This window comes from Branchiostoma floridae, chromosome 10 (genome assembly GCF_000003815.2).
Source record: "Branchiostoma floridae strain S238N-H82 chromosome 10, Bfl_VNyyK, whole genome shotgun sequence".
NCBI classification, from domain to species: domain Eukaryota; kingdom Metazoa; phylum Chordata; class Leptocardii; order Amphioxiformes; family Branchiostomatidae; genus Branchiostoma; species Branchiostoma floridae.
In genome coordinates this window covers 19616165-19632055 of record NC_049988.1, presented here as the reverse complement: position 1 = coordinate 19632055, position 15891 = coordinate 19616165, and the positions used below count along the sequence as shown (strand labels likewise).

General features: G+C 42.6%; 3 protein-coding genes and 1 long non-coding RNA gene across 6 annotated transcripts in view; all 4 read right to left on the bottom strand.

Annotated features, from left to right (window-relative positions):
* The window catches only part of LOC118424673 (phospholipid phosphatase 1-like), an 11380-nt gene extending 10782 nt beyond the window's left edge, over nucleotides 1–598 (bottom strand). For 2 of the 3 annotated variants that reach the window (XR_004832229.1, XR_004832230.1), the window contains exon 1: nucleotides 219–597. Coding sequence is in view for 1 of the 3 variants with exons in the window: in XM_035833331.1 (XP_035689224.1) it covers nucleotides 219–279 (61 nt within the window). In the remaining 2 variants the exon portion in view is untranslated. Of the gene's footprint in view, nucleotides 1–218 lie in introns of all 3 variants that reach the window. The other variant, XM_035833331.1, reaches the window with a different exon arrangement.
* A 5865-nt stretch (nucleotides 599–6463) lies between these two features.
* On the bottom strand, nucleotides 6464–7789 carry LOC118424710. Its single transcript, XR_004832234.1, has 3 exons — nucleotides 7653–7789; nucleotides 7231–7301; nucleotides 6464–6569 (listed from the first exon to the last, which is right to left on the bottom strand). It is a non-coding gene; the product is annotated as an uncharacterized LOC118424710 (long non-coding RNA).
* A 236-nt stretch (nucleotides 7790–8025) lies between these two features.
* Nucleotides 8026–9423, bottom strand: LOC118425071 (putative defense protein Hdd11). Its single transcript, XM_035833890.1, has 3 exons — nucleotides 9122–9423; nucleotides 8311–8411; nucleotides 8026–8046 (listed from the first exon to the last, which is right to left on the bottom strand). The coding sequence occupies exons 1-3, from the start codon at nucleotides 9306–9308 to the stop codon at nucleotides 8026–8028; spliced, it is 309 nt and encodes a 102-aa protein (XP_035689783.1). The 5' UTR covers nucleotides 9309–9423.
* Nucleotides 9424–11633: 2210 nt separating this feature from the next.
* Nucleotides 11634–14985, bottom strand: LOC118424641 (putative defense protein Hdd11). The gene is made up of 5 exons (XM_035833297.1): nucleotides 14778–14985; nucleotides 14202–14266; nucleotides 12590–12723; nucleotides 12075–12142; nucleotides 11634–11777 (listed from the first exon to the last, which is right to left on the bottom strand). The coding sequence occupies exons 1-5, from the start codon at nucleotides 14950–14952 to the stop codon at nucleotides 11761–11763; spliced, it is 459 nt and encodes a 152-aa protein (XP_035689190.1). The 5' UTR covers nucleotides 14953–14985; the 3' UTR covers nucleotides 11634–11760.
* Nucleotides 14986–15891: the final 906 nt, after the last annotated feature.

Genomic DNA, 15891 nt, shown 5'->3' with positions numbered 1-15891 from the left:
AGAACTTAAAATATCGAAGCTAGATTAAGCACCGCTGACACTTCAAGAGATAAATAAAGAAAATACAACCAACATGACCCCCCCCCCCCCTCCCTTAAGCTCACCACTGATCGGTGCCACCACCAGCAGAATGTCCCGTTATCTGTCAAGAAACGTCCCGAATTCCCAGATCAGACAAAACGTACACAAACGTTCACTTTTACCCCAAGATAACTCACCTATCAGCACGCAGACCAGGTCCACAAACACGTACACCAGATTCTTCGGAAACCCGCACATTTTTCTCGGCCAAGATCGTCCCTCAAGTGCCAAGGAATTCTGATAAACCGTCCGATAGGACGCGACGCGATCTCTTGGAGTTGGGCCGCTTCCTTGGCGATTCTTGGTCTATATAAAACCGCTTCTTCCTGTTTTAGACATGTACTGGGATGGTGCGATACATGAGTAACACTTCCGGATGGTACGATGCCGTTCCACGAAGCCTAACCCTACAATTTTATCCGGGAAAACAACAAAAGCCGGCTGTCAGATTAGCTGACACGGTGACTGGTTCGATCGACACACCTCACGCCCAGGTCAGAGGGCATGGGAGGTGCACCGTGCAGCAACGCCGCTTAGCGGAATTATGACGAATGACACCCAGGTGAGTAATCTTCTAGCAGATGTTGGGTTGTGCCCTGCATGGCGAAATGCACTGTGCCGTCTCCAAGCAGAGGTTAGAAAGAGATGTCCATGTGGAGGTGTGCAGTGAAGTAGCGCAGTCTTGCGGAATTATGAAGAACGACACCCAGACGAGTAATCTCGCAGCAGATGTTGGGGTGGACCCCGTTTATGTGCACCGTTAAGTCGTTTCAAGCAGAGGTTAGGAAGGGACGTAGTTATACCCTGTTGAAGCGCAGCATGGCGGAATTATGAAGAACGACATGTAGCCAATTTCAAAGCAGATGTTGGATTGGGCGTTTTTCCCATTTGGTGTAACGTTATATATCGTTGCATATGAATACGTGCGTGATTTTTCAGGACCAAGCGAGGTTAGCTTTCCAATTCAAAGATATTCTGTGCATAGCATGAAAGTTCATCTGTGTTGGTAGGATAACATGCATTGGCATAATACCGGTAGTAAGACTTATACCGGTAGATTAAAAATACTGGAACTTAAAGAGATCTACACATGCAACAATAGTTATTTCTGAGCTGTGCACACTTCAGACATCTAGGTGTCCAATACATCATTTACAAAGCATCGATAACAATGCATTCGAAGACAACAAGGCCAAAAGTTTTCAGTATACTGTTTTTTTTAATTTCGGGGTAGGCAGCTCGTCGTGGGACGAACACACTGTCACATTCATTGCCAAATTTATATAGATCATAATTACACATGCTCACGGCACAAGACGAACATGATTCAACAACAATCTTGAATTTCTGTTGGTGACCTACAACTCAGTAAAAGTGTGAAGAACCGTTGCATAATAGCCCGGATCTACGACTGAATGGGCAAAATTGAACGTACGCAGCCATTTTCCCGCCATTTTTATATCTACGCTAGCAGTGAAGTGTTACGTCATAGCGGTTGTGACGGACAGAAGTTAAATGAAAATTCTTGACAGTATACGTCCGTTTTCTCATGACATTTTGTATGCTCATGCAGGTTTATGTTTTATGCATTTACTGACAGAAAAGGAAGGAACATCAGAGGATGTATAAATTACACAGCACGAAAACAACTATTTAAGCAAAGTTTCAGAGATACGTATAAAAACCTTAAAGGCGGAGAAATATTTCAGAAGATTTTAAGATCTATTAAAGGCATCGGAAACTTACATCTGGCCTTTACGTAAGATTTCAGAGTTTGTAAATGTAACTTAATCTGTCGTGTTTCTTTACGTGAATTTTACATGTATTTTAGTATGCCGAAAAGACAACTTAAATGCCTCAAAAAGTTATAAAAAATAATCCGTTTTACTGTTTTACCACTGTGGTAATATTTCAAATACCGTTTCTCTAGATCTGTTTACCAAACTTACCTCGGCTATGTCAAATATAATAAGCCTTTGTCTGGCGTTTGATAAAGCATTGCGTCATCTGTTTTAAAACAGTGGCAAGATTTACTGTCAAAACTGACAATTGCGTTTTCCGGGACAAAATGTTATGTTAATACCTCAGAAAAGTCAAATACAATATTCTTCTATGTTGTTTGTTCCGAAAGCATATGACGTATTCGATCTTTCTGTGCGCAATTTTTGATTCGAACAGGGAATACCTCTTACGCTTAGCTTATATGCGCTCCCTTACGTTACATGAAATGCTGCGTTTTTCTGTTGAATATACGGCATCTGTAATCTATTTCAAACCGCCGTTTACGCAAAGAAGAGGGGCTTCCCCCGTTTAGCTTATATGTTGCCAAGAGGTATATGAAATGTTGCGTATTTCTGTTAAACATACGACATGTTTAATCTTTGAATCAAGGCAGTTTAAGTGAACATGGGGAGACCTCCTCCGTTTAGCTTATGTTGCCAAAACGTATATAAAATGTTGCGTATTACTGTAAAACACACGACATGTTTAATCTTTGAATCCGCTCAGTTTAAGCAAACAAGGGGAGACCTCCCCCGTTTAGCTTATATGTTGCCAAAACGTACATGAAATTTTGCGTATTTCTGTTAAACATACGACATGTTTAATCTTTGAATCCGCGCAGTTTAAGCGAACTAGGGGAGACCTCCCCCGTTTAGCTTATATGTTGTCAAGACGTACATGAAATGTTGGGTATTTCTTCTGAACGTACGACATGTTTAATCTTTGAATCCGTGCACTTTTAAGCGAACACGGGGAGACCTCCCCCGTTTAGCTTATATGTTGCCAAAACGTATATAAAATTTTGCGTATTTCTGTTCAACATACGACATGTTTAATCTTTGAATCCGCGCAGTTTAAGCGAACTAGGGAAGACCTCCCCCGTTTAGCTTATATGTTGCCAAAACGTATATGAAATGTTGCGTATTTCTGTTGAACATACGGCATGTTTAATCTTTGAATCCGCGCAGTTCAAGCGAACTAGGGGAGACCTCCCCCGTTTAACTTATATGTTGCCAAAACGTACATGAAATGTTGCGTATTTCTGTTGAACATACGACATGTTTAATCTTTGAATCCGCGCAGTTTAAACGAACACGGGGAGACCTCCCCTGTTTAGCTTATATGTTGTCAAGACGTATATAAAATGTTGGGTATTTCTGTTGAACATACGACATTTTTAATTTTTGAATCCGTGCACTTTTAAGCGAACACGGGGAGACCTCCCCCGTTTAGCTTATATGTTGCCAAAATGTATATAAAATTTTGCGTATTTCTGTTGAAAATACGACATGTTTAATCTTTGAATCCGCGCAGTTTACGCGAACTAGGGGAGATCCTCCCCCGTTTAGCTTATATGTTGTCAAAACGTATATGAAATGTTGCGTATTTCTGTTGAACATACGACATGTTTAATCTTTGAATCCGCGCAGTTTAAGCGAACTATGGGAGACCTCCCCCGTTTAGCTTATATGTTGCCAAAACTGTACATGAAATGTTGCGTATTTCTGTTGAACATACGACATGTTTAATCTTTGAATCTGCGCAGTTTAAGCGAACACGGGGAGACCTCCCCCGTTTAGCTTATATGCTGCCAAAACGTATATGAAATGTTGCGTTTTTCTGTTTAACATACAACATATTTAATCTTTGAATCCGCGCACTTTTAAGCGAACACGGTGAGACCTCCCCCGTTAAAAGCTCCTTGGTTTAGCTTATACTTTTGTGTAGTGAGTGGTGTTTAACCATGATATTTTTCTTACTATTAAACGGCGAGCATTTCTTACTACAAGTAAATGTGCGAATGATTTCTTTATCTACAAGCAAGCGTCAAGAAAGAACAGGCTGGACACACAGGCAGTGTCTTCCCGTGTTTGTTTTGGTTATTGTGATATGCGTGGGCAGGCTAGATGTAAATTTATTCAGCGTTAATTCGTACGCGTATTCCGCATGGGGCGCACCTCCGTCTGTGGCCGGCATACTATGCAAACACAGCGGCTGTGTCATGTGATAGGATGTATCCAATGGCAGAAAAGAGTGGGGGGTTCAAATTTACCATACCACAAGGAGCGGTTATTTTCCAGGCGCTTATTTGAAAAGAAGTATTGAAGAAAGGTTGGACCTGTTCTAACCCGCAAGTTGTGGCCGTGACACTGCTATTACCGCCTAGGACCCCCGGTGACGGAATTTGACGCAAAGATAGTAGGTGGCTATCATTCTGTACAAGTTGATGTTGTTGGAAATCGACACAGAATGGGAAATCACGACCTTTGTACCATCCGGATTAATAGAAGCCGAGACTGCAAGCTGAACATGTTTCGCGTCCAAATAATCCAAGAGTCCAAGACCATCCAACAACACGAGTCATATCGGCCACTACTCTAGATCTTACCGGATTCTTATTCCTGTGGTGACCAGATGGAACTGTGTGCTCTTTTTAACTTACGCCGTGACTCTTCGCCCGACACTGGAAATGGGACTGTGGACTTGGATACTGCACGGAATTGCACAGCCGTTGTGATTGCTTCAACTGCCGACTACATCAGAATGATAGGCCACAAATACCTAGTAGGCTGTAGGTTTTTTTTTTTACTTTTCCATGTAATGTTTTCTCGTAATTCAATAAAATTTCAAAGTTTCATCCATTGTATTTTCTTGCTTTAAAACGTGCTTATGATTATAACTTTATCCCGCTAAAATGACACTTATCCACACCTTATAATCACCTTAATGCACACGTATATGAGACGTAGAAAGGGAACTTTAAACATGTCTTAAGGGTGTTTTAGTACGTATTTATGACAACTTTTAGCTGCTAAAAGGACAAATATAGGCACATTAAAATCCTCTTAATGCGCATGTATATGAGACGTAAAGAGGCTTCAGAGAAGATAAAAGGGAACTTGTCTTAAGGGTGTTTTTATAAGTGTTTATGACAACTTTAAGCTGCTAAAAGGGCAACAATACACATCTTATAAACATCTTAATGCACACGTATATGAGACGTAAAAAGACTTAAGAGGAAATAAACGTGAACTTTAAACATGTATTGAGGGTGTTTTAATAAGTGTTTATGACAACTTTAAGCTGCTAAAAGGGCACCAATACACAAAGTATAAACATCTTAATGCACACGTATATGACAAGTATAAAGGCTTCAGAAGAAATAAACGTGAACTTTAAACATGTATTAAGGGCGTTTTAATAATCATTTACGAAATATTTAAGCTACTGAAAGACAACTTAAAAAAACGGAAAATACGGATCTATAAGCACCTAATGATCATCTTTACGCACACGTAAATGAGCCGTAACGATGTTTAAAGTTTTATGAAACGTAATATTTAATTGCAATTTAAATGAGTTTTGATAAACATTTACAACATCTTTAAGTTGCTGAAAGGCAACTTAAAAAACCGGAAAATACGGATCTATCCGCACCTATAAGCCACCTAATGATCATCTTTACGTACACGTAAATAAGCCGTAACAATGCTTAAAGTTTTATAAACGTAACATTTAAATGCAATTTAAATGAGTTTTAGTAATTATTTACAACAACTTTAAGCTGCCGAAAGGCAACTTAAAAAACCGGAAAATACGGACCTATTAGTGCCTACGTAAAGACTACGTAACGCCAATCTTTACGTACTCGTATAAGAGATGTATAGATCCGTAAAGAAGGAAAATACGTCAACGTTAAGCATCATTTAAGCATGCTTAAATTCCGTTTTTCGTGCCGTGGTACATAGCGGCAGTTAATTGTGCCGTGTTTCTTCCTACCGGTATTTTGTACCCCCTCCCAACCACGCGCCCGTTCGCCGTGTAATTCCGCGGCGTGTTACAATTACAATATTACGCTTTTAGCAGGACAAGAGTGGCAGAAAAGTTACACAGAAGAAGTGGCAAGGGTAACCTATAACAGCAACATGTAAATGGAGAAAATGATGCGTTGACAATTTGTCAAATCAGTATGGCTGGAGAAATCGTCGTAAACGTACCGGTATTATGATAATAGATGTTACATTATAGAAATTGCTAAACTTTCTTGATTCTGTGAACAAGAGTCCCTATATTGATTTCAGTATTGGAAAGAAAGTTTAGCAATTTCTATAATGATATTCTGTGCACTTTTGCGTTAACAAGGGAGAGACTGCATATAGCTACAGAACGCAATCGTTCGTCATAGTCCAAATTCGTTGCCAGAGCACTAAAATCTAACATAACACTAGCCATGCTGAGTCGGTGCATTCTCGGTAAAGCATAATCGACACCAGGATACATATACATAGATGGTCGGAAGCTCTTTGTTTACATGTATTATTTGCTTGCTTAATACAAGTAACTGTTAAAGACATAAATGAGGTCGTACAGAGTCGGTTAATTCATGTTCTCGCCGATGATTTTTAATAATAATTGTTTTCAAGTTCCACGCTGCGCTGTAGAAAATCAAATCACTAGTTCTACTCCGGCTCAGCCAGTGATCAAATCTGGAAAAGAAAAAAAAAAATTTAAAAAGAAGATTAACTACCTTCAATCACAATAAACAGAAATAAGAAGTCTCCCTAAAGCCAGTGTACGTAAGGTGATATCTTACTGCTCTTGCTCCGCACCGGTGCCACAAGTGCAGTGAGATACCCCCTGGTGCCCCAAGTATATTGCTTAAATGTGTTACTTACTTGTAAAAAACATTGGAACGACCCCTGATACTAACTTACATAACGGTCCCCCAATATAAATATTAATAAGCCAAACTAACAAATTAACCAGATCTGAGCGGAAGCCCGGACATCGATGAATGGTTCACCCATTAAACTGAGTTTACCTGTATGAGTAACGTTAAGTATAGCGACCTATACCCACAGAAAGCTTCTCCCCAAGCAGAGGTTAGGCTCCAGCTGTTTTTAACGTTTGTTAGGCGTTTTTATCGGGCTTTCTATTTTGTACTGAAATCTTGTTGTCTACCGACCACATTAAGACTTCAGAAAAAAAAAACAGCCAGGGTCTAAAATCTGCTTGGGGAGTAACAGAAAGCATCAAACTGACCAATTAAATTTTGGATACACCATACAGTGAGTGCGAGTAGTTTTAGAACCAATCAAAATCCAGGATAGAAGTATCTTAGATGGTAAATGATATAACGGGACATACGATTGGCTCCTTGGTGCACAGTAGCGGTGACACCGACCCAGAAGGTAGAAAACTGCGCAACTATCGTGGCCCTGGTGATTAAAAAAAGATGTTAGCACCATTTCCTATAGGTGTACATGTATGTTATTCCTTATTTGAATTTTAAATATATTCATTTCATTTCATGTTGTGTTGTTGTTTTCATGATAGGGCAACAGGAATCTATAGATGTAGGTTAACGTAAAAGGCCACATTGTTGTCAGAAGTCATTATGGGAATGCTGTTCGAAGTCATTACTATAGATGACGTAAACAGAGACGGGGGCGTTACAAGCTACCTGAGATATCTGACCTATTATCCGAGTCATATGTCCTTTCACCACATTGTAATTCTAGCTAATAGATAGTCAAAATTGAATTATACATAATATATACACTCCTTACGTCAGTGCCACAGGCCCGTGCAGATTGGCTGGCGGGACCCACGTGACCGTGACGCTATCCTTGACGTCATGTCCGGTGACGTGCGTGGCGGTGTCACCAGTAGAGAAACAGCTCTCTGTCCTAGCGCTCGCCGGCAGGTCCTGGGGAGAGATAGTTCGATTGATTGATTGATTGATTAATCAATTAATTGATCCATTATTGATAGATTGGTCGGTTGGTTGATGAATTGGCGGAAATAGCTATAGATATCTGTATACTAAATACTACATATCCATTGTTATAGATTTATCTATTAGAATTTTATTATTCCAGAGATTAATTTTTTTTTTTAAGTTTTCAACCCCTGCTGACCAACAAAAGCAATATTCCTACTTCAGTCGTTAGTCCCGTCTATCTATAACGATTTGGCAATTCATCTCACTGCGCATTCATACGGATTAAAAAAATCGAACCCTTCAAAAAGTTTAAGTTGAAATAGATTTAGAATAGATGCCATTTCAATTCATCTATATAGTACATGTATATCATTTTCCTTTACAATTCTCTTTAGCACTGTTTTACTTTGTTTGTAATTAGCCGTCGGAGATAATCTTTTTATCATCATTATTTATATCCTAGAGTCAATGTTAAATGTAGGACTTATCGGGACGAGCCGTACCTGAAAAACGCCAACAGCGCCCACAGGGTTGGTACCGGTGGCGAACGGACTGCGGGCCTGCAGCATGAAACCTTTGAACCCGCTTGGCCCGCTGATGGTCACTGCAAACAAAAACGCATTAAGACTAAAATGGTTTTAATCTACTGCAACCACACTCAAGTGCACCTGGTAATTAACTACAGAGCTCCGTTTGAGTACGGATCAGACTTAGTACGGGCTTCGGGCCTGCAGCATAAAACCTTTGAACCGCTGATGGTCACTAAAAGCACAGCTTCGTTACTTTACAAAGATTGGTGCAGCAACCACACTAAAGAAAGATGGGCTCCAATCGGTTTGAGCACGTATCAGGCTTAGTGTCAAGAAATACGTGTGATCAGTCCATAATCACCATTTATTATCAGACTAAGAATTTGTCAATTTTGTGCCTCAAACTCAGTGGAAGATTAAGTTCACTTCGTCGTTAATTGTAATATGTTGTTAAGGATTGAAATAAGTAGCACTGAAAAAAATTATATTCCCCATGCGTTTTGACAAGCCAACTTCTGAACCCTTGCAAACTTATGTTTTTACGCTATACCAAGAACAAGAGGAAGCCGAACTTCTATGCCAGAATAGATCTATAATATTAATAATTTCACACGTTTTATCTTTGTTGTGACCCGTACTTAATTCGGTAGGGTAAAGACGCACAATAAAGGTTACCACTCTTTAACTGATGGTCCTTTGTTCACCATATGTGTATATGTTCTCTGAAGATTCCTGCATTTCTAAGGTAGACGTTTACTCTTACGTAGTCTTTCAAAGGCCTCACCTCTGATCGGCGATCCGGGTGTGTAGGTGTGCGAGTCCGTGGTGATCCGGAAGGGAGCGGGAACAGTCTGCCAGCCGTGCGGGGAGTGCTGCGGAGTCATCGCCGTACACGCCATGGTGGGCGCCCCGCTACCGAACCCGCGCGCCACGGCGAGCAGCGGGGCGAACAGGGCGACAAAGGCGAGCATCGTTTGGAAACTTTTTCCTTCGAGTAGACTAACCAGGGATTCTACCCGACCTCCTGTCTTCTTCACAGTGGACCGGAGCCACCCGAATGCTCGGGAAACTGACCTTACGGACGAATGGCAAGGGCAATAGGTCAAAGGTCATTGGAAGTTGGTATCATCCCCCTTCCCGTCTCTAGAATGAGTGACCCGAATGTTTTTGACGCGTGACCTTTAAATGGACGTATGGCGTGACGAACAGGTTAAAGGTCACTGGAAGCTGGCGCCATCATTCCCCGTAGCGAATTTGCCACCAGATATCTTGCCGTCTCAGGAATGGGTTGCCCGAATTTTTTGGTCGCATGACCTTATTGAACGTATGACGTAACCAATGGGTCAAAGGCCGTTGGAAGCTGATGTTGTCCCTCGTCCCTGATTTCCTACCAGGCATTTTGAAATTCCTTCTTCAAGGTGAATGGCAGTATTGTTTGTGATGCTTGACCTTAAGGACGCATGGTGTCGGTGACGGGTCAAAGGTTATTGGAAGTTGGTATCGTCCCCCACACCTAATTTCCTACCAGATTTTTTGCCCTCCCCAGTGTGAGTGACCTGAATATTTGGGAGTCATATTATTACGGGTTTGTAACGTTTGGGGGGCAAAGGGCCAAACACGTGCTAAGAAGTCTATACCGTCCACCGTCTCGGATCAATGATGTTTTACTGATGTTACTAGAGAAGCTGTCTCAGCATAGTTTGCTTAAGTGTCCACTGTGCTAAGTTAAGGTGGTATCTCACTGCACTTGGGGCACCGGTGCGGCACTGCGGGGTTCGAAAGATTACCCAACGAATTTCAGAGATAAAGAACGAACAATTTTTAGCGTTTTGTGTATTTTGCTGTCTTCTTAGTCATACTTTTACGTAATACGCAATATCTAAATTATCAACAAAACGGAGAAAATAACACAACAGTGCCGTAGTGAACGAGCCTTGCTGTACCGAACCGGTGACTCCAAGTGCAGTGAGATACCACCTCTAGGATGATGGACCGATCCTGTCGAACGCCATATCAAACAGATAGAACCCCCTATTCTATTTCGAACACCTCCGTCAAAACTGCCCCATTGGACAGAAATGGCTATTTTTGACGGAGGTATTTGAAATAGAACTATGATAGAACAGGGGACGGGGTTTTGGGATTGGTCCATTGGGTCGCTACAAGCTTAAGCTTATTTATCGTGGCGAGACTTCCTTGTACGTATCCAGTGTCACTCGAAAGAGTAACACACCTCACCACGTTCTTACCATATTTATCATTTTATTGAACTCCTCATTCTGCGGATGGCAGTTTTATCCTTTACATGGAGATAATTATAACGTGACGGAAGAATCATGCGCGATGATTTCGAGACAATATGTCGACGGCCCCTACATGACGCAACGCGACAGAAGGGCCCGTTCCCATACTACTGATACTGGCGAGGACATCTCAGTTTGCTCAACCTAAAGGTCCGAGCTGGAGACCTACTTTAGATTCGGACTTTGCGTTCTACGTAGTACTGTATATACAGCCTACAAGTAGGTCAGGGATACTGATGCTGGCTAACACGTGAAGGCGCGGTTACGTAAATGTACACAAGCAGGCAAAGTTTGTTTCCCCCTCAGAACCATGCATATGATGCATGCTTATGACACAGCAGTTTTGCGATGTACAGAAAATACAATCTGACTAACACATGCACAGGACTGGCCGACAGGCTGAATAAAAGTTCAAAACTATGCGGTTCCAGATGTCTTGCTGAGGGATGACGGCAATGTGAAGATGTCGGTAGCTTTAGGAATGAATTCACTTTACTACATACTGCAACCTGGCTAACACGGGACTGTTAGCCTGGAGCCTTGTTCGCTTTGGTCCGCTCCCGAAGGTCGCTACTCAGCCAGTAATAGCGCCCAGACTTGTATTTAAGATTTGATCCACTCACACCGGGATTCATTCATTCACTCACTCACTCACTCACTCACTCACTCACTCACTCACTCACTCACTCACTCACTCACTCACTCACTCACTCACTCACTCACTCACTCATTCACTCACTCACTTATTCATTCATTCATGTATGCACCAACATTTCATACATAAGCTTCAAAAGTTTGAAAAAGAAATTATAACATTTACATATGCTACTTTAAATTTAGCTGGCAAGGTCCATCAGGTTTAATCATCCAACATGGCGGAAAATGCTTACGTCATCATCACGTGAGTGCAAACATCTCATATGAACGTAACGATGTATACAACCTAGCGACAACGAAGAGAATAGGCCACAAAAACGATGTTCAAGTGAGAAATAGATTGCACAGATGAAGTTTAATATCTCATATCAGACGGGAAGTTGCTGCTTTTGATGACGTCACTTCTACGGACGATTATGTCACGTACAGCTTTATGTCCTTGTTTGTCAGCAAGGTTATGACCTTAACCGGTGATGACATCTGGATTAGGTGAAGGTGGAGAAGAAAAGAAGTATTAGAGCTTCTCTATTTAGGTGGTAAACATCAAGTGGTACCCCATGTTCCAATTATACAAAACATTAACGCTAGTTCACCTTTATGATACGTACGAAAAATAGACATGTTACGTTATACGTAAAATATACACCAATAATGGCCACGACTATTCTCTTTACGTCTTGTGTAGTTTGCTGTATTTTATATCATACTTTTCGTTTCCCAGCGCTGCCCGGTCGGGCCCCGGTTCGGAAAGGTGACAAATTTTCCCCTAGATCTTACCTGCAGTCTGACTCAGGGTGAAGAGTTCGGGGTTCCAATACTTATCGTGGTTTACAGCGACAGTCAACCTGCAGACAGACAAAAACGTGCATTTATTTGTATCAAACGCAAAATGCAAAGTACATACTACACAGTGACGCCGTACTCAAGCCAAGAGCTTATTTTAACGGCACCACTAGAAAATACATTTAGTAACATACACACTAGTACGGGGTCGTCCTTATGTATGACAGGGGTGATATAAGTAAAACGATAATTCTAACATAATGCCAATAATGTACAGTTAGGCCACACCAAATCTATTTGTTGCTTCTCAGATTTTTTCAAAAAATCATTGGACCGACAGATTGGTCTATGTAAGTATTACTACCTCGCGCTGATTGGTCTATGTGATTACCTACTGTGATTGGTCTATAAGTCTATATCTCGCACTGATTGGTCTATAAAGATAAATTCCTCGTGCTGATTGGGTCTATAAAGATGACTCCCTCGTGCTGATTGGTCTATGTGGTTACCTCAGGCCGATGGATCCGGCGGCGGATGCTGGTGCCACGTACGTCACAGTGACGGAGCTCTTGTCGGTGTTTTCAGTGTGGGTGATGGCGTCCGCTGTGCCGTCGCAGTCCATGACTTGCTGGTTGGCACCGGCCTGGGAGACACAAAATGAGGAAAGTCGTGTTAAGTGCCCCTGTATCTGTATCTGTATCTGTATCTATATAGCCGGTATAACCGCCCTTCGGCGTAACAGTCCAGCTTCTGTATCAGTATCTATATAGCCGGTATAACCGCCCTTCGGCGTAACACACCAGCTTCTGTATCAGTATCTATATAGCCGGTATAACCGCCCTTCGGCGTAACACACCAGCTTCTGTATCTGTATCTATATAGCCGGTATAACCGCCCTTCGGCGTAACACACCAGCTTCTGTATCTGTATCTCAATAGCCGGTATAACCGCCCTTCGGCGTAACACACCAGCTTCTGTATTTGTATCTCAATAGCCGGTATAACCGCCCTTCGGCGTAACACACCAGCTTCGCAGGCACACAGCGCGGCAGCAGCTGGTTATCTTACACTGAACGACCCGCCACACCTAACTTTTGCACATCACATCTATCTGAAAGTTTTCTTCAAAACTATCCAGGGAAGATGCCCCTACTGTGCCTGGTGATAACCACGATATTCCACTCTACAATAGCCAAGGCTCACCCATGGGCACAAGATCGGCGACACGGCAGGTTTCGAACCCGGGACCTCTTGTTTGTTTATGTTTATTTGTTTATTGGGTGGGCCGACTACTCACTCTTTGCAGCCAGGGGCTGAATTGCGAGGAGCTTACAAAAGGCGGGGCTAAATCGCAAGGGTCTGTAGCGAGCTGCCATTCGGCGCCACTCAGGTGACTTCAATACGACTGTCGCAAGTGTCTGGAGCGAGCTGCCATACGGCACCACTCAGGTGACCTCAATACGACAGTAATTGCCCCAGGTGCGGCCAAGGTATTGTAGGTTTTGAACCGCTCACACCGCACCATCGCACATGTGGCGGGTTCTTTAACGTGCCCGGGGTATGGCTCTCCCCAGACACGGGACCTCCATTTAACGTCCTATCCGAGGGACGACTGATTTTCACTTGAGTAAAGTGAGGAAAGTTCGTGTAAAGTGCCTTTCCCAAGGGCACAAGATCGGCAGCACGGCAGGCGGATTCGATCCCGCAACCTCTCGGTCACGAGGCGAACACAATACCACTGTGCCACGCGGTCCCGGCCTGAGCCCAAACCGCTGTTCAAAGATTGCGTCACACGATCTCACACGATACTGGATTCGCCTGCTCGGAAATTACATAACTAGTTAACTAGTTACTAGTTAAGCTCGATCTGGGCATGCCTTGTACTTTTATTACTGTCTTAAGAGGAAGCGAGAAGGAGTTGAACCTGTACAACTATCTTTCATCACTAGTAGTCTTTGCAGATGTAGTAAAGATCCCACACTCATATAACACCAATATAACGCGTGTATACTTAGAACTACTTTATCATCTTGGCTTGTAAGATCACAATGTCTTTAATCTGCTAAAGAAATTATATTTCATTCACAGGAACATTGGAATCTGTTAGGAAAGTTTAACGAACCTGGAAAGAGCCCTCTGAAGCCTTGATCATGAACCCACGGAAGGGCTCGTTTCCACTGATGGTAACTGAAAAATGAAAAAAAAAAGGTGAAGCATGGACAATAGACCTCGGGATTGGTGTTGAGAAAAGGAGTGTTGAGAAATAGCGAGTGAGTGAGTGAGTGAGTGAGTGAGTGAGTGAGTGAGTGAGTGAATGAGGTAGTGAGTGAGTGAGTGAGTGAGTGAGTGAGTGAGAGAGTGAGTGAGTGAGTGAGTGAGTGAATGAGGTAGTGAGTGAGTGAGTGAGTGAGTGAGTGAGTGAGCGAGTGAATGAGTGAGTGAGTGAGTGAGTGAATGAGTGAGTGAGTGAGTTAGTGAGTGAGTGAGTGAGTGAGTGAATGAGGTAGTGAGTGAGTTAGTGAGTGAGTGAGTGAGTGAGTAAGTGAGTGGGTGAGTGAGTGGGTGAGTGAGTGAGTGGGTGAGTGAGTGAGTGAGTGAGTGAGTGAGTGAGTGAGTGAGTGAGTGAGTGAGTGAGTGAGTGAGTGAGTGAGTGAGAGAGAGAGAAAGAAAGAGAGAGAGAGTTCAAAAATCAACCTACGATGAACGTGCTGCCCGGGTGTGTAGGCTCCCCCGGTAATGGTGAACGGCATGGTCCCAGCCATAGCGGCCACGGGGTGGTGGTTCGGGACTCCGTCTCGGCAGGCCTGGTGAGGCGCACCGTTGCTGTGGGCCAGGGACCCGGCTACCAGGGAAAGGAGGACTAATGCCAACATGCTGACAAGGATTTTAGGCTGTGGGATGAAACATGAAAGAGATTAAACAAGAATTCGAAGACTGTGTGACCACCTGGCTCAGGCCTAGGTCCCAATTGGAAAAAGGGGCCCTGCCGGGCAGTTCACGGTCTGTTTTTTTTTTTTTTAAACACTCCCGGAAGTGCCCCCTACGTGGCCGCTTGAGACACCTTGCAGCGCCTGGGGTATTTTGGGGCACGGTCGGGCACCGGGTTGAATTCAAGTCGGACTAAAACACAACGCATGCGGTGGAAAACGAAACACATTTCATTTGTGAATGTCCCCGATTCGATGCTGGAAGAAACAGACTATTTGAAAGAGTGTCCGAAATCGCACCAAGTTTTTCATTGTTAAAAAAGCCCACAAAAGATACTCCTTCTACTAAGATCATCAAATCAACCTATCATAGAAAATAAGTGACGCTTCATTTTTAACCGTTTTCAAAGAAGCCAAGGTATTCTACATTCAATCTATTGATTTTATTATGTTAGAATGTATATCATTCCCGTGTAGTTAACCCATATTTAATCATTTCATGTTGGTACGCTAGTGTTTAATTTTATTCACTTGAAATTAGCACAATGTGCATGACTTTGCAATAAAACTGATTTTACATAAGTCTACGATCTGTACCCCCGTGAGGAGGTTGGGTTGAGGCTAGGCAGAGACATGAAAATCAGTAAGTTGTAACTTGTGTGTAAGAGTTGGACAAGAAAACAGAGCAAAGCAGTGAAGTTAAACAGGTACTCACATTGCGCTGCAAACGGTACTGGTGGTGCTATAAGATCAAGGAACTCGATTTAGTTCTCTCCTTGCGTATCTCGAAATATATAGTGTAGAATATGTACCTAATTAGATAAAGGGGAAAGCATCCGGCGGCCTTGGGATCTCCGGACAGGCGTGGCGGTTTAAAAATAGTAC